The sequence below is a fragment of the Gloeophyllum trabeum genome (assembly GCF_000344685.1).
Source record: "Gloeophyllum trabeum ATCC 11539 unplaced genomic scaffold GLOTRscaffold_00001, whole genome shotgun sequence".
NCBI lineage: Eukaryota > Fungi > Basidiomycota > Agaricomycetes > Gloeophyllales > Gloeophyllaceae > Gloeophyllum > Gloeophyllum trabeum.
The window spans coordinates 916112-936663 of record NW_006920410.1 but is presented as its reverse complement, the minus strand read 5'-3'; the positions used below and the strand labels follow the sequence as shown (position 1 = coordinate 936663).

The window sequence follows — 20552 nt, the reverse complement described above, 5'->3', positions numbered from 1 at the left end:
GCGCCGTAGGAAAGAATACAGGGCCCATGCTGGGTCTTCCATGGATGGCGTATCCGTACGTCTAGCGCACATTCACTAGCCTAGAAGCTCTGCTCAGAATGAATGAATGTTATCACATCCCCAGCCGGATATCATGATCGCGACGTAGCGTGAATGCAATCCATTCACTTCTGTACGACTCGGAGGTATACAAGCTTCTGTGCATATAGGCGCACGCACTTACGACCGGTGGTTCCACTAGTACTTACCAGTCCCAGAAGACTTTCCACATGCAGTCGATGGTCGCATCCTCCATAGATCGGACCACGGCTCCGGTAGGGTAATTCAGGAGTCGAGGAGCTAAAGGGGTGAGTGCGATCCATCAAGCTCAAGCCTTGCAAGAGTTCATTATGCGATGCCTGGAATGGGCAGGTAGAGAATGTCTTTGGAATGGAAGCTGTTATCACGTCGTCCTAGGGTGCCGGCGCGACAGCGCCACCAGCTGCGATGGACATCGTTCAATCGGTATTGAGTAGGTCACCACTGCATCCTCCTTCAACAAGGACAGACACCGGACTATATGTCGAAGTAGATACGACGCCTCACATCCCAGGCTCGCCCAGATAGTCGCCACTATACTTTTAGATTTTAGGCAGCCAGCCAGTCCACGGTCCAAAAGCCTCAACTCCGAAACCGGATATCTCAAGGGGATAAAGGATGCCATTACCTGTCATTGCAGCCAGTCATGAGCCCGTTTCCTTGACGCCAGACGAACGGGAGGGCGACTGACACCAATACCCAATTGCCTGTGTGATGGTCTTGATTCCAAGACGCCATAGATCGAAAGACTTCGTAAGGGTAGGGGAAAGATGGGCATGCACACAGATCCAGGATGGAGGGAAAGGGATATCGCGCCTCCGAAAGTAAACGAGAACGATAATCGAGCTGTACGAGTTACTAGCTTCCTGCATCTTCGACCCGTCGAAGAGGACCGTCGCCGGCTGCATGAAGTCAAGCTTTCCGGAGAGCATGCGCAGGATCTTCCTGTCCACCCTACTGTATGAACGGTTTCCACGCGCCATCGGACACCTATGTAGAACAGGCCGCCTTCAGGAGCCGTCTGTCGCTTCAGCATGCTTGCCCGCCTAGATTTAATGACACAGCTTATGCGTAGGAGACGCAGCGCAGATAGTGCCGTCTTAATCCAGTGAAGTTCTCCGAGCGCAGACCTACATAGACATGGAGAAGGCGATAACGCGTCGGCGTGTGACCGAAGCCCGCCAAGTCGGAATAGAAATACCAGAGAGGTCCTAGCAGATAGATTCCCCCGGCGACGTTCTGAGATAGAATACGTCTTACTTGGGAGGACTAGGGTCAGGGCTCGGAGGGCCCAACAGTACCTCGGAGGACCGAAGATACGTCTTCAGTGTTCAACCCGTTACCGAGTGAACCCTCTACTGAGTGCGCCCTCCCGCGAGGGGCAGCGGCTGTCTGCCTTTCGTCCGTGCTACATGCACAGCTCCTGAGGGTTATGTCTCCCACCCAGGCGGGGACGCTGGGGAGCACGACCGGGCATGAAATAGTTTTTACCTGCAAGCCGATATCTGGCAAGTCGACAGACAGCCTAGACAGTTAGTCTCGCTCTAAGCTGGCCCTCGATTAGCGGCAGTCCCAAGATGATCATTTCTCTAGTCTCAGCCCAAGACCGCTCGGTTCTTGGAATGAGACTATGAAACTAACAGTACAAGTATCATACACCACGCCTTCATGCCTCCATTCCATGCATACCGTGGCAGTCGAACATTCGGTTTATCTCGCGGTTCCCTAGACAAAGTACATTGTGTTCGCCATGTTGCCGTTGGCCGGCGTAAAATGCTGTTGCCAAAAGTGAAGATCGAACGGCCCGGAGGTGTCGGAACCATAATCCGCGTGTAAGCTGACACGATCATCAAAGTGGAATCGAGCCCGGCGGCACACGAGCTAGACATTGGAGGTCAGTGCTTGGTGCACAAACAAGGATCAAATGACACAAACATCGGCATCTGCGACAATCCGATGATCAGGCAAGGAATTTAGCGCGAACAGGAGAGACTCACAATAAACCGGAGCGGGAATAGACACAGCGCGAGTGGCACGCGCATAAGCAAAGCAGAGTCCGTATGACAGTTGTTGCAGTCTATACAGACACATGAATTATTAGGCAATGGCTAATCAAGCAAACGTCTTACATATCGGGGGACAATCGCTTGCTGTTGATTATCACGACATAGTGGCTCGGCCGGCTTGCTATTTGGAGGGCGTTAGGCGGAGAAGACAGCACAAGTGGACGTTTATCGAGAACTCACTGCCTTTTAGCCCAGGTTGGCTTTGCAGATAATAGTTGAACTCACTGGAGTGACATTTTATTAGAGGTTGACAGTCCACATGAGAGATGTTGTACTCGCGTCGGGTGGGATATCTCCTTATCCACCACTAGGCCTGATCGGCAGTTTCGAGTACGATCGGCTGCGCCCTCATTACCGGGGAAGAACCGTATGTGATGTCGTTTTCCAACAATCACGAAAGCAAGGTGGGGGATATCCCGAGTCCGGGCCTCTTCGCAGACCTTATGACATGCAGCTAGCAAAAATTATTAATCCGGCGGAATAATCTGAAGTGACCGCCGGCATTACCCTTGATTGCATTGACCTCCGTGAGAGCCAGAGTGCGATACTCCCCTTCAGAGACCCCGTCGCGATAGAACAAAAGCAGTCGAGGGAGCTGTTTTCCGTGATTCTCCTGGTAGCATCGTAGCGCCCGCTGACAGACTCTCAGTGAGCTGAACACGGCCAACCCTTTTTGGAACATACCTCGACCATCGATTGCATATTTTCTATGACTTCCTGTCGTGGACGCTGTATACTTATAGAAGCGACGTACTTGCTGCAGTGGTCATCCCACGAAGAAACTAATGAGGCAACAGAGGGCTGGGACAAATCAGTCGGATGACTGACATCAGCACCTTGTGCATGGATGAGAAGTGTATTCAAAAGATCCTAGAAACGATCACGTACCTAGTGCCATAACTCGGATGTCCTTCAAGTTATTCATAATGGGACTTCGGACAAAGCTATTGACTCCGCCCAGTTTGACATTGATCCTGTAGATGTTATGTTAAAAATAACCACAGCAGAGATAAAATGCCGAAACATACTTGAGGGCTAGATTGTTGCAATACTGATTATTGTAGCTCTTGCCCTCAGTCTAGGCACGTCGATATGAGAATGGGTCGGGGATCAAGGATAGACGGCAACTCACCACACACTGGGTTACCAGACCAAGATCAATATCACCCAATCTTTTCACTAGCCGGTATAAGTCCGGGCTATTCCGCGGTAAGATGAATATGGCGAGGTCGGGCTTTGGCCGGCTCAAGAAAGCCTCGATTGAGCGGAATGTCAGCATACTTTACAAGTATCAACAATCTCTGCTTACACGTTTCATTGTTTCGGAGTCTGGACTAGCCATACGATCAAGTAGAGGAGGTTGTTGAACATCTGTAACCGAGCTTTGGAAAGCCAGTCAAGAAGTGAGAACGAGGAGGGCTTACACATGCCTAGTCAACCATTGCAAACGCGTCAGACATAACCTCAGATATGGCAGCGCTGAGACGCACCTCTTGCATTCATTGCATTGCGCAACTCCTGTCCCAGAGCATGCACCACTGCATCCTGGAGTGATGAGAGATTAATGATCACCCAGGTCTTGATAGCCATTGGGACTGCGAATTGGTATTTCGTGACATTCCAGACCCCCGTCTCTTGAGGCCTAAAAGTCAACTTTGCTTGATTACCAAATTCCAAGTCGGGCGCAAACAGCAGTCGCCCGCGCAACCTCTGTAAATCGCCAGCCACGGAAAGGCCAGCGCCAGCCAGCGCCACGGATGCATCATATGCCAATGCCTACAAAACGTCTATGTCAATCGAGACTCGCATGTAGGCACCTGAGGTCACATTTCGCGCATCCCGAATTGCTTGCATCCGGTCAAGAGGGTCCTTCACCGCATATCGGACAATTTCGGCTTGCATTCGCGGTGGCGGTTGCTTCTTGTAAACTTGTGGTATGACCAGCTTACAGACCTCAAACGGCAGGATGGTATCGTGGTCTCCTCTGTGCCGTATTTTGACGCCAACCATGTCTGGATAACGGAGTCGGATCTGATAGGCCTGCAGGTAGTGCTCCTATGTAATTTTTAAGTCATCAATTATGGCATGCAGTTCGACATCTTACGGCAACCGTCAACTTGGTAGCGCCCTTGTCAAACTGGTATCTGCCAGCCTGCCGGACAAGGTCTGATATAACATATCTTTTCGGGCGGCTACCATTAGTAGTCTCAATCCGAAGACCTTTGAGGGCATATCGGAGCTTCTGTAAGTCTTGTCCACTTATATCCCTGAGCCTTTGAAGTGTAACTTCAAGATATTCGGCAGCAAACGTGGTCAGATCAGACACCCTGATCCTACAAGAGGGTTTCATGAATGTCTCCTGGAAGCTACGAAATCACCTACTGCAATCCCGTGACCACATCAACATTAACCATCAGGGCCCTCGGGATGGGACGAACACTCCTACACTAGAATAAATGACATGCTTCTTACTAGTAAAGCGGGAGTAGACCTCACTGGAAATAGCCCTGGACCATATGAAATGGGCCTATGGGACGGGAGTGCTGCGCGGCGCGTGGGAACAGTCTGCGCCCATCCCGTACGCTTCCGGCGCTAGAATTTAAGAGCTCATCAACGCCGGAGGCATAGCATGCATGAAAACTGCATACTGACGTAGATGGAGCCTGCTGGAAGATAACATTCAGCGCATTCAGCGCAGTGGTCGCCTCCTCGTGCTCGAATGGACGACCACTAAGGAGATCTGCAGCCCCGCGGCCGTTGTAGATGATTTCCAGGTATCTGTAAGCCAGTCAGCACCACGGTGCAAAGGGTATGGAAATGATAGACAACGTTTTCTGGACCTGTTTTGCGAACGTAACCCTGATGTTCACGCTCGTCGGTCTCCGTATCGGATGCTGCGGGTCGGGGCGCGTGTAGAGCATTGTAAACTAAGCATAGCTTATTCAAGACGAGTGCACTGGGAGCCACGCAGAATCCTGACCTCTCCAGTATTTCCGCTGGGAAGCTGCAATCGCCTCGTACACCTGCGCGACAAGTTAGGCAAATCCAAGGGGTGTACAAGGGGTTACAGACCACAGCATCGACTTTCCGTCATAAGCACCCTGGCCTTGAAAGATGTTATGGTGATCTTCGTCTTGCAGACGCCGCATTAATTCTTGGGCCTTCTGCTTCGAGATCTTGCGGGACTCCGCGCCCTCGGTAACGGGAGTTAACGCCATAGCTACTTTCCGTGAACAAACGCCAATGACTCTAACGATCCAACACACCAACTATCGCGCGAGAACGTGGTCAATATGACAATGCATGAAGGAAGGCGCAAGGATGAACGCACTGGAGTACCCGTAAATGTGTCGTTTTTCGTCCTCATCCCAGCGAAGAACGAACGCGTTGGCGTATATGTGCGCGACCGTGCCCGCGGTTCCGGCGAATTCCTCCCAGGCTGGTTGAGGAGCAGCCATTGCTCCTATGTCTTCAAAAGATAATCGCGACGATATCGACGGTGGGGAACGGTGGGATTCAGAATGAGGGAAGAATTGACAACTTATACCTGCCCCGGCGCCGAGTCGAACTGAACTCGAACCTAGTGATAAATGTAATCAATCTAGATTAGTCTTATCGGATTGTTGATGCTGTGGCGGTGTAAATAGAAATAGGATCAACAAGACCACATGACGAGCCTATCGTCTTTCGTCATTGGCTGCAGCTCAGAAGGGTCATCATCGCTCACTTAGAGTTCCGTCTTACATACCAGAACCTCTCCGTACTCCAACGAATCGCCCAATGTTTACTTCAGAATACAGTAACTCACATTTGCTATGACGTTTCTACAACATGGATCGCCATTTTCACGACTTTTTACAATCATACACTCGCATACGTACTTCTCTTGTCAAATCTAGTCCAGTTTCTGCACCTTGGGATGCTACAAAGACCAAGAATGGTAAGCCCAATCGATCCGCGGACACACGCTGTCCGAATACGTACGCTCGCGCTGTTGAAGCCGTCCATCCCAGCAGCAACCCGAGCACCGGCGATTATAGCACTCCAGTCTAACGTCTCGAATTTGTGTATCCCTTCACGTCTGTGATTTTCTTGTAAAGCACGAGCCGTCAATAGGTGCTGGTGGACAATATCAATCAACGGCATCGGGGAGTTGTGCTCATTAGTCAACCTCCGGACGTGCCTGTAGAAGAGGTCAGCAGAGCGATCCTCCCGTGAAGCCCTGAGACTTACGTCGCATCTTTGATACCCCCGTCGATAGCAAAGCCTGCGCTACCGTCAAAGTTGTCGTGCAGCATCCTGTTGCCGTAGTTGACCAATCTGAGGTAAAACGAGCAGCCAACGAACGGTCAACTGACAGCTACCCAGCACTAATGGGCGTATGCGCACGGTGGAGCAGGCATCATGTCTACAGAATTTGAGAGGTGTCAAACGAACGCACAACATGTTAGCGGTTGGGACACAGTTTTAGTCGTTGGGCAACACGAACCTTTGATGAGGTTATAGGCTGTTTCAGCACCGACCCCCGACTTTTCTGCCATCGTAAAGCTCTCGGCCATTACTTCGAGCATACCCATGATCATAGAATTTCCGATCAACTTGAAGGTACATGCTATGAGAAGGTTAGCGAGTTAGCGAGAAAATGGCGAGGGAGAAGGCCACAGGAGCGAGTTGAGCACACCTTTCTCAAGGTTACCACCCAGGTCATAGACCTTCCTGCCCACTGCGGGAACAAGGAGATACGCGACCTCCTTTTTGGAGCGATAGTCACCACTCATGACGATGATGAGTTGCGCTTTATCAGCAGCAGCAGGGGGACCAAAGACGGGACAGGTGATGAGATGGCAATGCGGCACTGAAGAGATCAGTGAATCCAGCTCTCCCGCGAGCGTTGGATAGACCTGTGAGCAATCTTATGTGCATCCAGTCTCTTCGCTGCAATGCTGTCAGTCACGTACAGTGCTAGTCTCCACAAAAATCTTGTTCTTCGTGGGTTTCGACTTCTGCTTGGGAACATCAGACTGGTGGCCGGAGAAGGCGCAGGAATTTAACTCGCCGTCAGAGCTTCCCGGAACTGTTGATACACACCCTTCACTACTTCATCGCTTGCAAGGTTGGTGATGATTACATCGCATTCATTCGCGATCTGGCTCAAATCCTGAGCAATCCGGACTTTATCCTCACCCACTTCCTTTTGCAACTTCTCCGACTTGGATACGGATCGATTCCACACCAGCAGCGGAACAAACCCACCGGGGTGGTTGGCGCGGTAGTTTGCCAAATTGCGGGCCATGAGATATCCCATGGCGCCGAGACCGACGAATCCAATCTGGGGTGGATGCGCACCGGGCGTTGTGGGACGCGAATAGGGCACGTCCTGGACGCTAGCGCCGAGATGCTGGTGTATAGAGTGAGACATGTCGGGCTCTTCACAGATAAGTCTTGATGCTCTAGTCTAGCAGGGCACTTGATTTTATAGTACACAGATTCCTGCGTAGATTCGGTACCGTGAGTTTGCTGTAGAAAGGATCAAACAGGGACTGAGAGTGACTCACAGACGGATCGGAAGTAAAAGGCTCCCCGCTGTGAAAATATTCTCGTCGATACACTGTGGGTAAGAGCGCAGAGGGTGATGAAGATCAGAATGAAGGCCGTTGGAGGCGAAAGGGCCCAAGTACTGACGCGCTATGGTCAGGTGAGGCAACCTCGCGTGGCACGCACGTTGTGCCCGGCACTTCTATGACTGCCTTTCCTGGCGGCTACAGCGTTGTACATCGCAACTACCATGGCTATGGCCATGGTACAGCAGGCGCAAGCCTACCAGCTGACGAACAGAGGAACACTTGTACCGGGGCAGACGATATCTGTTAATAAATACCCGGTGCAAGTGGAACGGTACCTCAGTCAGGGTGTGTACACGTCTGGAACATGCGGGGTTTACGAGCTGATCTTGGAATTGCTAGGTGGTTTCGCGCATGTTTATCTCGTCAGAACGGCGCAGCCTGTATACAATACTCACCATCATGTCCTTAAGAGGATAGCTGTTCAGAGCGAGTCGATGTTGTCCGAGGTCAAAAAGGAGGTTGACATTATGGTACGTGTAATCTCAGCCGCTGCTTGTTCGAGCCCTTCTTACGCGACAACACAGCGGATCCTCAGGGGACATCCCAACATCGTCTACCTTATTGATGCTGCTTGGCACCGTATGCCGAATGGCATGTACGAAGTCTTCATCCTGATGGAGTTCTGCCAAGGTGAGTGCGACTTTGACACCTGGTTACGGCTGCCGTGTTCTCAACTACGTCCACGAAGGCGGCGGTATTATCGACATGATGAACAGACGTCTCCGAGAACGTCTGACGGAGGCTGAGATTCTCCAGATCTTCGTGGATGTCTGTGAAGGGGTAGCCGCGATGCACAATCTCCGTCCCCCTCTCCTTCACCGTGACCTCAAAGTCGAGAACATCCTCCAGGCCTCATCTACTTCTTACAAACTATGTGACTTTGGATCGGCTGCGCCTGTAGCGCCAAGGGTACCTTCCACCACGGCGGAGATTCGGGCGCTCGAGGCGGATTTGAACAGGCATACTACCTTACAATACAGAGCCCCTGAAATGGTCGACCCGTATCTACGGAGACCTATCGATGAGAAGTCGGACGTATGGGCGCTCGGTGTCTTGCTATACAAGCTGTGCTACTACACCACTCCTTTCGAAGAGCATGGGCCACTGGCTATCCTCAATGTCCAGTACAAGATACCACCATACCCAGTTTATTCCAGTCAGATGAACGGCCTTATTGGTAGGTCCTGATCTATCTTTTGGTTTCGGTGGTCTAAATATAGTCCATAGCGTCCATGCTTCGTGAGCACGGTACACAGCGTCCCTCAGTCTTTGAGCTCCTCAACACAGTTCATCGGCTTCGCGGGACCAAGTCAAGGTTCACATATAATGTCCCTATTCCTCAGCCTCTATCGCCCCGATTGTCCAGAACTTCATCTGCTGCCCCACCTGCCAATCCTCTGGACGATCTAGTTACCTATCGGTCCTCGCAATCAGGGGTCGCCCTTCCTGCAGGCAGTCCTCCCATTATGGCGGCACCAGGATCTGGGGTACAAGCTCGAGACAAAGTTCTTGAAGCCATTGCCCCCATGCGTCGAGGACGCCCGAATGACAAGGCTTCTAGACCTCCCAGTCCAACGAAACCCTCAGTCCTTTCCGGAGACCTAGGCAAGGACCAGTCCAGACAAGGTACCTTGATCAGGGATCTTGACATGGGCTTTGGCGCTGAGGGTGACGAAGCTTGGAAAGCCATGAAGGGCGGTGAGGGAGTTGGTCCTGTTCGAGGACACAAATCTGGTCTGGCTGCGGTTGAGGCGTGGAAGGTCAAGAATCCCGTGATCGATCTCACTGAAGCGGACCCTTGGCTGCGACCAAAGGCCGACCAGAGTCGTAGAGCTACCAAAGGCGGGGCGTCTGATGGTTTCGGAGACTCTTTCAGTGCTTCGTTGGGGCTTTCGTCTTCATCAGAGGCTGCTGCTGCGGCATTGTCGGCTAACCGTCGGGACTCGAACCCGAGCTCGGTTAACATTCCACCACGACCACCGTCTGCCACGCCACGCCTGACGGGATCCCACAACAGATTAGGACTTGCGCCTCGGAATCAGACCAAGGACGCTTTCGATGGATTGGGCTTATCTTCCTCCGAAAAGACACCCGTAAAGACTTTGGGAGACGTTGGTAGATCTAGGACAGGCCTTGTAGTGCCCCAAGGAGGTTCTTCGGGCACAGGACTCCTGCCGTCTAGGCCGTCAAGTTCAAATACACCCCTTCAGCCGACTCCGTCACCCAAGCCACAGACGTCTTATTTCTCTAGCGCTGCAGCCCCGCCCAGTCCTAAGCCTACATGGGGTCACACGTCGTCACTACCGACAGAAGAACTCTCCCCCGAGCAGCGGTTCCCTTCGGTGGAAGAATTGGATCGTACATTCGGGTCACCTTCTCCGGGTGTTTCTGTCGGAGCCCCCCGCAAAAATCCCACTGAGTCCGGACTAAGCAAGACATCATCGGCCTCGGGACCGCCGCCTTTGCCGCCTAGAGGTACTGAATCTGGTACAGCTGCCAGCAACGATGCCCTAGAGGTCAATAAAGGGGCCTTTGGCGGTGCTGGAGTGAGATCTCAACAGGTTACCGGTATTGCTATGATGGAGACGCAATCCAGCTCTCAGAGGCGGTTTGGGGAACCGCTTAGCACCAATGACACAGCTACGGATGTACGGAAATCGAGGCCGCCAAGGCCTAGTCTATCCCGGAAGCATCGCAGCTCTCTATCCATCAAGCATATTCCCGCTCCTAGTAATGATTTGATCGACATAGCGTCTTCTTCGGCCAACACGCCATCAGAGCAATCATCTCAGTCTGGGTTGAATGTCAAGCCCGAAGCTCGTGACTGGTTAACTGGTACTGATGACGAGGCGTCTCCGTCATCTACCGCAGGGGCGCCTGGCACTCCTGTGCTGAGGAGGTCGCCCAGCAAACGTGCATCTGTCATTCAAGGGAGGGTGTTTACAATACCTCCTGCGCGTGCAGCTATCACTACGCACGAAACTACGCCCCCACCCAGTCCATCCCTGAAGCCTCCAGGTGTATCGTCGGGTAACGCTGTAAGGATGCCGTCACCAATCCGCACGGGGACCGTTTCAGCCCAGTTGACCGACAACTGGAGCCCTGTAGTGGAGAAACCGCAACGCAAGAATACTTCGTCGTCTAGTGGGTCAGACGAGGGCCCCGAGGACGTGAATGGATTCACTGCCATGGCAGGCTCTGAAGCTAGTGGAAATAAGGAATCTCGGAGACGGAGAGCTAGGTCCAAGAGCAGGCAGAGTTCAGTGCATGATCTGGTAGATTTATGGGGAGGAAGCTCGAAGGATAGACCCAGCACTCCACAGGGCCACGCTACGGGTTCGCAACTTACGGGCCAAGACACGCAAAGGCTTCGCGCTCCTGCACCCCCGTCGCCGTCGAGGCAACGGTCGGACTCTCCAGAGGCTTTAATTTCTTCGGTGAGGGAAAGCACACCAAGAGGCCATTCTCCCAAGCGGCGTGTGTCTGTTGAACAACGCAAGCAGCCTCCTGCGAAGGGAGCTATACCATCACAGACGTCATCGCAAGTATCCGGACGGTCACGGCCTCAGTCTATGTTCATATTTCCGGTCTCCAAGAACGTTACGGAGAGTGTTGCGCCTGCATCGCGAGACTCCTTGTCGACCGGACTGAAAGCCCCGGAAAATCCCCGGAGGTCATCCTCTCGTCGCACATCGATCTCAGACATGGTTCAAATGTACGAGTCTAGGGCAAAGCAGACTCCTAGTTCGCCACCTGTGGCACCCAACAAGCCCGCCAATCTCAAGCTCCCTGCTCAGGCTCCATCGCCTGGTCCGGGCTCACGCTTCACGAGAATCTCACCTACCCGTGGCCTTGACGATTTGAAGGGTAATATTACTGGTCAGAGCCTCCACCCGCCAAGCAAGATTACGGAAGGGTCGAGGGGTCGTTTATCGCCTACCGGCCTTCCGCGCGAATCGACCACGGGGACTAGTCAAGGCTCAGGCTTGCCCGATACAACTCCCGCTAGTGGGCACAGCTATCGAAGTGTGCCACTGAAGCAGTCCTTCACCGCTGGTCCTAGCTCGCCTGAGCGTCCTCGGCTGTCCCCCTTGCCCCTGCGCAAACCCACGGTTTCTGCTGAGGACCCTTCCCCACAATCGCCGGATAAGCCTTACCAAGGCGTTGGCAAGCTGATTGATCAATGGCAGCGTAAGACAGCGGAGGCTGATAGGTCAAACTCGCCACAGATGTCTCGTCGCGGGGGATTTGCTCCTCGCAGAGGCGCCATAGCGCCCACAGTGCCCGGTGGAAGTCGATAAACGATGTACAATATTTATTCATACCACTGCTCGGAATATTACAGAGACAATGTCGGTCATAATTATGAATTATGGAGTGTGCTACATATATTGTCTGGACGACAAGGCAGATGTAAGAATAAGCAAGCTGATATTACAATTTACGGGAAGCCCGGCTCCTCGTCTGACGATGATTCTTCTTCTCCGATGTCGAACAGACGTTGTCGTGAACCACTGCGATTGTGGCTCTGCATAGTGTTCGGCTTCTCCTTTGAGGTTCCGCTAAGGAGGGCCCTAGCTATCTCTTTTCCTCTACCAAGCTCCCATGTGTCCTGATCTTCAGGATATATGTTCCCTTTCACGAGCTCCGTGTCGCCGCCTATTCCCATCTCAAGTGCTACAGCATCTGCGCGGGCGATATTTGACTCATTCGGATGTATGAATATACTGTCCGGTTTGGACTTGGAACGCGGACGCCCAGTCATCCGGTCCATCCTCACGGCGTTCAAGATTGGGGAATCTGGACTGAGGAGAGGTTCTTTGACCCCATATGAGCTGCTGAACACGTTAGTCGGAGTCGCAGGGACGGGGAGGACTGGGAACATACTCTCGTGTGTGGGGCCGCGGACTCGGCGCGTCCAAGTACTCCATCATGAATTGACCAACAGATAATGCTGTCACCTGCAACCAAGACCCGTTACAGACACTGTGCTCGAGAATACCTGTGGCTTACAGTCACAAGGAGCAGCCTGCCGGGGTATGTCAGATACGAAAGCTCACAGGCATGAGCAGAACGCACGCACCCGAGATGAAAGGTCATAGCGACCAGCATGTATAGCCTAAGTATCCATGCACTCAACTCCGCAGCTTTTTCTGAATAGGGGAACTCACAGTCGATTCAGGGTAACTATCCAATACAGAGCGGTTCGCCATAGCGCATTGCGGAGCCGTGAGTGTCGTATAGAGGTCAACGGACACCAGTGCTTCGACAAGGCGAGAGTAAGCAGTCTAGGGAACCATTAGGGAAATGAAATAGCGCGTCTGGGTCCAACCCCACCTTTCTGTCAGACATATAAAGATAGTCAAGCATGCAGCCAGGAAGAAATGAGCGGAAGAGTTGAGGCGCAGAGAACCGAACAGGACATGTTCGCCGAGGTATGCAAAGTGGAGGCGGTCTTCCCAGCCATCCATCTTCATCCTGCAAGTCTGTCAATGTCCAGGTCGGTTGTCTGGTTAAAAGAGCGGCTTATGATCATATACAGTGTGTTGACAATGGATATAGTCAAGTGCGCAGTGCTTGTATGTACTTTCTATATTTAGCGCGTCCCCGTTATACGCAGGGGCATTGATAGCCACGAATCGGAATCTCTAAGAGGCTTGGGGAATAGCCAGTACCTTGACATCTATGTACGAGGTGTCCGCCCACCTGCAGAGACGACTCCTATGATCCCTGTTCTATGATACAACAACACAAGATATGACAGATACCAGCGAATGTGATCAATAACTTAGACATTGTCCCATGTTCAGAAGTACCTCTCTTCGGCACCACCGAAGGCAGGCTTGGCCAACGCCTCGCGTGCCTTCGCAGCTCTCCACTCGCAGTCGTCGCTATATTCACATGAGCTGAGAGGTACGACATGTTAGCAAAGCTCTGGAGGGAACTAGCATCGCCAACTCACAAGCACCTGCTGGTGTGGTCCAAGCTGACACCCTCTGGAGATCGTCTGCCGTACCACCAATCCAGAACCTTCTTCAGATAGTCATCGAGGAGAGCATCGTCGACCTGGAAATATTTGATCCCAAATACATGAGAATCCGGCGACTCGTCCTCAGATGAGGAGTTAGCATCTTCAGCAGCTTCTGGGACGCAGTTCTAAGTGAGTCGTATCCTTCTGGTAGCTATGGAGGTCCGAACTGACCGTTAACCTCATTCTCTGCGGGCATTCCACTTTCGATATCCAGTCCCGAGGCTATGCTCCTCCCCTTAGCACTTCTGTCATCCCCCTTGGATGATTGCAGGAGGGAATTCTGCACGACCCATGTCAGATGTGGGGGTAGCTGTCGGCCCGTGAACCGGGATGGTCCTACCACGCTCCCTTTTTCCGGCGTCAAACTAGCTTCTATCGCTTTCTGCAGATCGGCATCTGCCTCCTCTTTCAAACTTGCCTCAACAGCAGTTGCCAAGTCCACATCTTCTCTGCGCGTACTCAGGACATCTGCACGTTTCCGCTTGGACCCCACTTTACCTGTCGTCGGTCGGGTCCTATACACAAGCTTGAGGTGCTTGTCCACACTGTCCACATCCAGCCGCTCGACGGCCGCCAACCAAGCAGCCGTTAGGTCATTGAGGCATTCCAAGGGTGCCCCCCAGTCGGCGCCTAGCAACAGCCCAGCGTCGGTCAAGAATTGGTGACCCAACCGCGCGTCTGGTCGCAAGCGCAATTGCTTCCAAATCCTGCTAAAGTCGAATGGTTTTGACAGCGACACCAACTTTGAAAGAAGACGATGATATAGCATCAGCTGCAGCCGAGATGGTAGCGCATCGTCTTCCGACGGGAGGGTCATCGTACGCCGAGTTTTGCTGTCGGACAAGTGAAGAATGTACCTCGGTAGTGGGACGAGCGAAGGGGGAGGCCGCTTAGGAGACGGTGTGCGAGCACGATCGCTCCCTTTGAAGAAGGACGTGATCTTGGCATGGGACTCGTCTACCTCTTGCGTGCGTTTAAGGCGCTTTCCGAGCGCTGGCTTGCGGTAAGGAGAGGCTTTCCTCACACTGGGCGGAGGGGTTTGTGGTTTGAGCTCTCGACGCAGCTCATCCTGCAATAGTTGATCAGTATCAGGATCGAGTGAAAATGGGGGAAAACCGACAATAATGCCGACTATTATTTGGTTGTTCACGATACCGAACACAGGTATTTCTCGCTAACCAAATGTTATTAGCTACACACGCAAAGATAACTAAGTTGGGGCTGCTATACTCACAGCAAAGCCAACGGTCATCAAGCTACCAACGGCTGCTAGCATATTCACAAGCCTTAATGCATTCAAGAGCTCAGTGTTGAGCCAGCGTTTGACATAAGATGTCCTACCGCAAAGCCCATCGTTCTTCCTCAGTAGTGATGTATATTTCCACTTCGGCGGGCTTCACTTCGCGTTCTAAGACTTTATGCACCGACTAAGCATGCACGACTGAGCATAAGCTCCCCCGCTGGGTAGGGATGAATCACGTACTTGCCCAGCCTTCAATACTTTGTCATTTTTTCTAGCCACATCGGGGTTGACCTTGATCTCTCGACCATGTGCCGAGACGAAAGTGGTAGGGCGAGATTCCAGCTTGAAACTTCTTCGCTGGCGCAAGCCATAGTCAAACTGTACTTCACACCTTTTAAGCGCTAACGTCAAATGCAGGATTCATGACACCGTGCTACAGAAGTCGGACTTACCATGCAGGTCCGACTAAGTCGCTTACAGACAAGACGTTCTTCCGCCGAAACCTATTATACGGACTGCCAGGCTCCGGATCCGGTCCACTGCTTTCGCTGTCAGATTCGACAGCTACCGGGTCCTTGAATAGACCATGCACGTCAGCGGTACGGCCTTCCAGTTCTATGAGAATGTCCGGACCACCAGGGAGACCTGCGAGATCCCCAAAGCTGAAGCTGCTGTCCCAGTACTTGGACGTGTCGGTAGAGGTTGGAGTAGCGGGACGAGTCGGGCTCTGGGAGCCCAGTGCTGCCAGTATGGCTGCGTCGATCTCCTCGAAATCTTCTGCAGTGAACTCCGCAAAGTCACCATAGTCGGAGTCTGACATATAAGAAATAATGTCCCAAGGCTCTCAAAGTCATTTACTTCTCGAGAGCCAGGTGCGATACAAGACGGGCCTGAGAGGTTTCGGATTCGTTCAGTACAGCGTTGGATCTCCTGTTCAGTGGACCCATTCGGTTCAACAAGGTAGCACAGCCACTTGTGGCTGCAGCAGCGTACCGGTTCTAATAATTAGCGCAGCTTTGATCGCAAGCCTGTAAGCCGCCTGTGTACTTTCTCGACTACCGCTTCTGACTCACAGGTCCTCTACACGATTAGTACAATGTCAACTCAGAATGATGTTATGAAAAACCGGAAGGAGATGCAGGAAATCGACAGGCAGATTCAAGCCTTGAACTTGCGTCGAAATGCCCTTGCGCCAATTTCCTCTCTTCCTCCAGAAATTATGTGCATGATGTTTATGCTGTCAAGCGAAATGGGTCGCGAAAGCCGGCGTGTCCTCGAAATTACGCATGTCTGCCACCAGTGGCGCGTCCTTGCGCTGGGATACCCTTCCCTGTGGGCACGGCCACCTCTATCCGATCCGCGGGGTACGGAGGAATTTCTCAGACGTGCAGAGGGCGCACCTTTGGGAGTCTCCATATTTTTCACGAGAGAGAACACTAAGGCTAATATCGAAGCTTCTGCGATTGTTCTCGATCAAATGCACCGTATCCGGACCCTGAGCCTCATTGTGGAAGATAGGCGTCCTACTCGCGATGTATTGGATCGTCTAAAAAAGCCTGCACCCCTTTTGGAGGATCTCGAGATATCCCCCGCCGACGCCTTTACCAAACATATCGTCCTCTTTGATCGCGTCACTCCGGCACTCCGTAGTGTTTCGTGCTTTCATTGGAGGTTTGGGTCTGCCGAAGATCTGACCCTCTTCCGCAATATCCGGGAGCTCTCCCTCGTTCACCCACGCGATAGATTGTCCATACGCGATACAGCGTCGCTCCTGCAGGGTATGCCCTCGATTGAGTCACTTGTGCTGGATCAGGTCGCCCCAGAAGTCATCGATCTCTCACGAATATCGCCTATACCTGTGCAAAAACTGCAACGTGTGGAGATTTCAGATACACGCCTCATCCAGTGCGCGACAATGCTAGCGTTTCTCGGTCTCAGAAATCGGCCGACGCTACATTTGGCGACGTTACTGCCTACTAGTCCCAACAACATCGAGACCGCTTTCCGGGTTATCGACCCCATCCTACGATTGGGGCACGCTCCTCCGTTCGCCTCAGCGGAAGTGACTTGGGAAGAGTCGGATCGCTTTACTATCTCCCTGTGGTCCACAAATGAGGATGCCACTTCTCCGCAGACGTCGCGACCGCACTTCAGCATCCTTCTCCACACGTCCGAGCCGTGCCCGTTATCCCTCTGGTGCCAGTATCTTCCCTTATCCGAAATTCGGAGTCTGTCATTGGATACCTGCATCACTATCCGCTCGAGCAGGGATATGGGTTGGCTGCGGACATTTGAGTCGTCTCACAAGATCGAAGCCCTCCATGCTCGGAAGGTAGCCGTCCAGGAAGCAGTAGAAACCTTGGGCGCCCACCTTATGCACAAATGGGATTACATGGACGAGCCAGAAGAGCCGTACTATTCTGATGAGGACGACGAGGATGAAGATAGCGATTATCAAACGCGTCTAGGGAAGCAAGATCATCGTCTTCCCAAGCCAGCTCCCCCCAAGAGGATATTCCCTCAGCTGAAAGAGCTTACGCTAGAAAGGTGGGATCTCAAGGACACAGTCACCATGAGATCCGTTCAACTTTCCTCGGTACTCGAAGAAATTGTCAAAGACCGCGCTGAGACAGGGGCGCGACTATCTCTGCTGCGGGTCAGGTGTACCGGCATCCACAAGCCAGCTGCCAACAGGCTAGAAGCAAACGTTGATCAAGGAGTTATCGACTGGCAGTACATGCAATAATGCTGATGTACGTTGTAGTTGATTCAAGAGCACCTAGCGAATGTAACTCTACTGTAATTCAAGGTGTCCTTTTGCGTCGCGATGCTGGCCCACCGCTCGTATTGAAGCGACGATGCTATACGTGTTGCGTCCCCTGCAGGCTGCCGATGTCCTACGCAACTCAACGTTCTGCCCTAGAGGCTGGATTATGCGATGTCCGCGGCGTTAGGATGTCTAGTTCCCTTAGGCCACCATGCTCCCACCCTCCCTCGTCCGTCCGAGGACGCCCCCCACTGTACACGATGGCGCACTGGTCATTCCATTCTGGCCTGCGTTCGGCCCAACGCGCGCATACTGTGCGGCTGGCAGGTCCTCGTCACCGAGCGCGCGCCCCGCTATCCCCGCGCATTCCGAACGGGACCGAAGTGCGCCTCGGTGGATGACCGGGCGGCTGGCGCATGTCTCGCATCCATCGGAGTATCCAGAGAGAGGGTCCAAAAGGTATAAAAGCCCGCTCGTTTGCAGGCTGACCGACACACAAACTCTTCCACCTACTGCCACTTGCCTCTTGACGAGCCAACACTTGTATCTTCTCAGCACTACTATTCTCTACCACCCACTACCATTCATCGCATTCAGTATGAGAATCGCATCTGGTTCATCGATCCTCTTCGCTTCGCTCGCCTTGACCGCCTCTGGTGCTCCGGTCAACGAAGGCAACGCGGAATCCCACCCCAACTCTCCCCGACCCTCAGCGTCGGGCTCGATGGGCGGCAAGGTATCTGGCGGCGCCCACATCGGTAGAGGGTTACCCTCCACTATCGGTAAGTTGCCATGTCCCCCACATAAATGCACCCATCTGACGTTGCATAACCACAGCTGCGCGTGATGCATCCCCTCTGTGCAGCCTCGAAGGCATGGTCAAAGGTATCCCTATCATCGGAGACCCTGTTGCAGGCATAGTCAACACTCTTGTTGGCGGGTGCGACGCGGGTGCCTCGTCCCAGGCTGTGACGACCCAGTCGCTCGCGGATACGGAGTGCATCGTCAAGTCGATCGTAACCTCTCTGCCCTCTGTTGGAAGCTTGCTAAGGCCTATCATCGATGGCATCCGTCTCTGCCCCGACGGTGCTGGAGCAGAGAGTGTCAATGCCCAGAGTGCCGAGCCCCTTGACGCCGACAAGCTGGAGCAGATCGCTGCTGCCGTGTCACAGGCAGCGGCTAGCATTGAAGCTGCCCACAGTCAGCCAACCGGCAAGAGCAGGCGCCAGCTCCCCGTTCCTGAACCAGCTCCATCTACCACAGCTAGCTCTTCAATCGCCTCAGTCTCTTCGAGCGGTGTGGCGGAGATGGCTATGCCTACTCCCCCGATCGTCCTTCCCGTCAGTGCGCCTGGCGCGCCTGCCCTTCCGGTGCCTCCCAACACCCCCGAGTCCTCTTCGTCCTCCACTATGCCCTCCTCTACCTCCCTCTCTCCTCGTCAGCTCCTTCCAGTGCAGTCTAGCTCGGGCGCCATGTCGAGCATAACTTCGGACAGCGCTGCTCCGACGCAGATGGCTCGTCGCACCGAGGATGAATTCACTACCACCACTGCCTCCGACGAAGTCCTCCCATCCTCCGTCTCACCCTCTACCGCTCAGTCAGACGCTTCTGCTGAGCCTACGCTGGGTGCTCGCCAGCTACCTCCTGCGCTCCCTGTGAACCCCCCTGCGCTCCCAGTGAGCCCCCCTTCTCTCCCCATAAACCCCCCTTCTCTCCCCATAAACCCCCCTTCTCTCCCCGTAAACCCCCCCGTGAACCCCCCCATGTCTTCCTCCTCGACGTCTTCTACCGTACCCAGCGACGCCTCCTCCACGGGCATGGCTCAGAGGGACCTCCCTACTCCTCCCGCTCTCCCAATCAATGCTCCTGTGCAGCCTCCTAGCGCCCCGGTCTCGCCTCCTAGCGCCCCAGTCTCGCCTCCTAGTCCGCCCTCGGCACCTGCTCCCGCCAAGGACGCCGCCGGCAAGACTCCTGCAAGTGACGCACCCGTGTTTCATTTCATGGGCGTCGCTGCATTTGGGCCCGAGATGACTGCGTCGCAATCCGCATCCAGCGCCGGCTCGACTTCGACTTCTGCATGACCTGCTTATGTAGTATAATATAGATGTAACATGTTTATGATATGAATATAATTGAGGCAATCACCCTACTTGCATTGCACTGCACGTTGTCGCCTGAGGTTCCAGAGTGCCGTCAGAGGCCGTCAGCCACAACGACTTCGAGGACGCGACGCGTCAACTATTCTGTGGCTAAGTGATCGGAAGTCGTCGTGATCGAAGATCCGATCTAACTTTGTATCTGGACCCACTGCGCACTCAAGCTGGCAGCTGCAAAGGCAACGGCTCTCTGCTCACTCTACCATGGCAAGGCCAAAGCCTCTGCAGAACTTGGCCACAGGCCGCACTGTATCCGACCAGTATCAATCGCTCACCCCACGGACGCCTCACTCACGCGCAGGGCGAGCGGAGGAGGCCGTCGGCGAGCTCGAGCTCGACGACCTGCACGGCGACAGCGAGTATAGGACGTACCGCCAGCAGCAGGCTGAGCCTTTACTTCGCTCGTCTGCCAGCGATAGCTTCCCTCCGAGTGGCTACAGAGGTCGAGGAGACGAGGCGGAGCGCGCGGCAACGAACAAGTCCGAATCGAAGGGAGTAGCAAGCTTCCTAGCACGAATACCGCTGTTTGCGGGGTGCGGAGTAGCCGCCACGCTGTTCGTGCTCTGGCTTCTCTCTGTCTACAAGCC

General features: G+C 53.5%; 7 protein-coding genes across 7 annotated transcripts; 3 read left to right on the top strand and 4 right to left on the bottom strand.

Annotated features, from left to right (window-relative positions):
- Positions 1-1738: 1738 nt before the first annotated feature.
- Positions 1739-5065, bottom strand: GLOTRDRAFT_134956 (Piwi-domain-containing protein; the record flags this gene model as incomplete). Its single annotated transcript, XM_007862502.1, has 20 exons — positions 1739-1959; positions 2014-2021; positions 2076-2155; positions 2208-2265; positions 2325-2368; positions 2424-2598; positions 2652-2778; positions 2829-2980; positions 3033-3118; positions 3173-3222; positions 3277-3399; positions 3454-3515; positions 3569-3574; positions 3635-3920; positions 3972-4199; positions 4249-4477; positions 4527-4586; positions 4641-4736; positions 4797-4922; positions 4974-5065. 20 exons carry the CDS (start codon positions 5063-5065, stop codon positions 1804-1806), a joined length of 2244 nt encoding a protein of 747 aa, XP_007860693.1. The 3' UTR covers positions 1739-1803.
- An 842-nt stretch (positions 5066-5907) lies between these two features.
- On the bottom strand, positions 5908-7800 carry GLOTRDRAFT_134955 (NAD P-binding protein). Its single transcript, XM_007862501.1, has 9 exons — positions 7700-7800; positions 7201-7634; positions 7103-7147; positions 6826-7045; positions 6634-6756; positions 6534-6552; positions 6378-6464; positions 6129-6327; positions 5908-6066 (listed from the first exon to the last, which is right to left on the bottom strand). Exons 2-9 carry the CDS (start codon positions 7561-7563, stop codon positions 6040-6042), a joined length of 1083 nt encoding a protein of 360 aa, XP_007860692.1. The 5' UTR covers positions 7564-7634; positions 7700-7800; the 3' UTR covers positions 5908-6039.
- A 129-nt stretch (positions 7801-7929) lies between these two features.
- GLOTRDRAFT_123990 (uncharacterized protein) lies at positions 7930-12069 on the top strand (the record flags this gene model as incomplete). The annotated part of the gene is made up of 5 exons (XM_007862500.1): positions 7930-8053; positions 8108-8238; positions 8293-8398; positions 8457-8945; positions 8996-12069. 5 exons carry the CDS (start codon positions 7930-7932, stop codon positions 12067-12069), a joined length of 3924 nt encoding a protein of 1307 aa, XP_007860691.1.
- Positions 7951-13346, bottom strand: GLOTRDRAFT_67666 (copper transporter). Its single transcript, XM_007862499.1, has 10 exons — positions 13106-13346; positions 12940-13056; positions 12852-12887; positions 12782-12797; positions 12656-12729; positions 8996-12603; positions 8457-8945; positions 8293-8398; positions 8108-8238; positions 7951-8053 (listed from the first exon to the last, which is right to left on the bottom strand). Exons 1-6 carry the CDS (start codon positions 13243-13245, stop codon positions 12210-12212), a joined length of 777 nt encoding a protein of 258 aa, XP_007860690.1. The 5' UTR covers positions 13246-13346; the 3' UTR covers positions 7951-8053; positions 8108-8238; positions 8293-8398; positions 8457-8945; positions 8996-12209.
- A 228-nt stretch (positions 13347-13574) lies between these two features.
- On the bottom strand, positions 13575-15862 carry GLOTRDRAFT_30296 (uncharacterized protein; the record flags this gene model as incomplete). Its single annotated transcript, XM_007861996.1, has 9 exons — positions 13575-13674; positions 13731-13908; positions 14043-14147; positions 14214-14796; positions 14920-14973; positions 15034-15085; positions 15141-15226; positions 15283-15433; positions 15495-15862. 9 exons carry the CDS (start codon positions 15860-15862, stop codon positions 13575-13577), a joined length of 1677 nt encoding a protein of 558 aa, XP_007860187.1.
- Positions 15863-16138: 276 nt separating this feature from the next.
- GLOTRDRAFT_134952 (uncharacterized protein) lies at positions 16139-17788 on the top strand (the record flags this gene model as incomplete). The annotated part of the gene is made up of 1 exon (XM_007862498.1): positions 16139-17788. The coding sequence occupies one exon, from the start codon at positions 16139-16141 to the stop codon at positions 17786-17788; it is 1650 nt and encodes a 549-aa protein (XP_007860689.1).
- Positions 17789-18020: 232 nt separating this feature from the next.
- GLOTRDRAFT_123986 (uncharacterized protein) lies at positions 18021-19890 on the top strand (the record flags this gene model as incomplete). Its single annotated transcript, XM_007862497.1, has 2 exons — positions 18021-18591; positions 18647-19890. The coding sequence occupies 2 exons, from the start codon at positions 18021-18023 to the stop codon at positions 19888-19890; spliced, it is 1815 nt and encodes a 604-aa protein (XP_007860688.1).
- Positions 19891-20552: the final 662 nt, after the last annotated feature.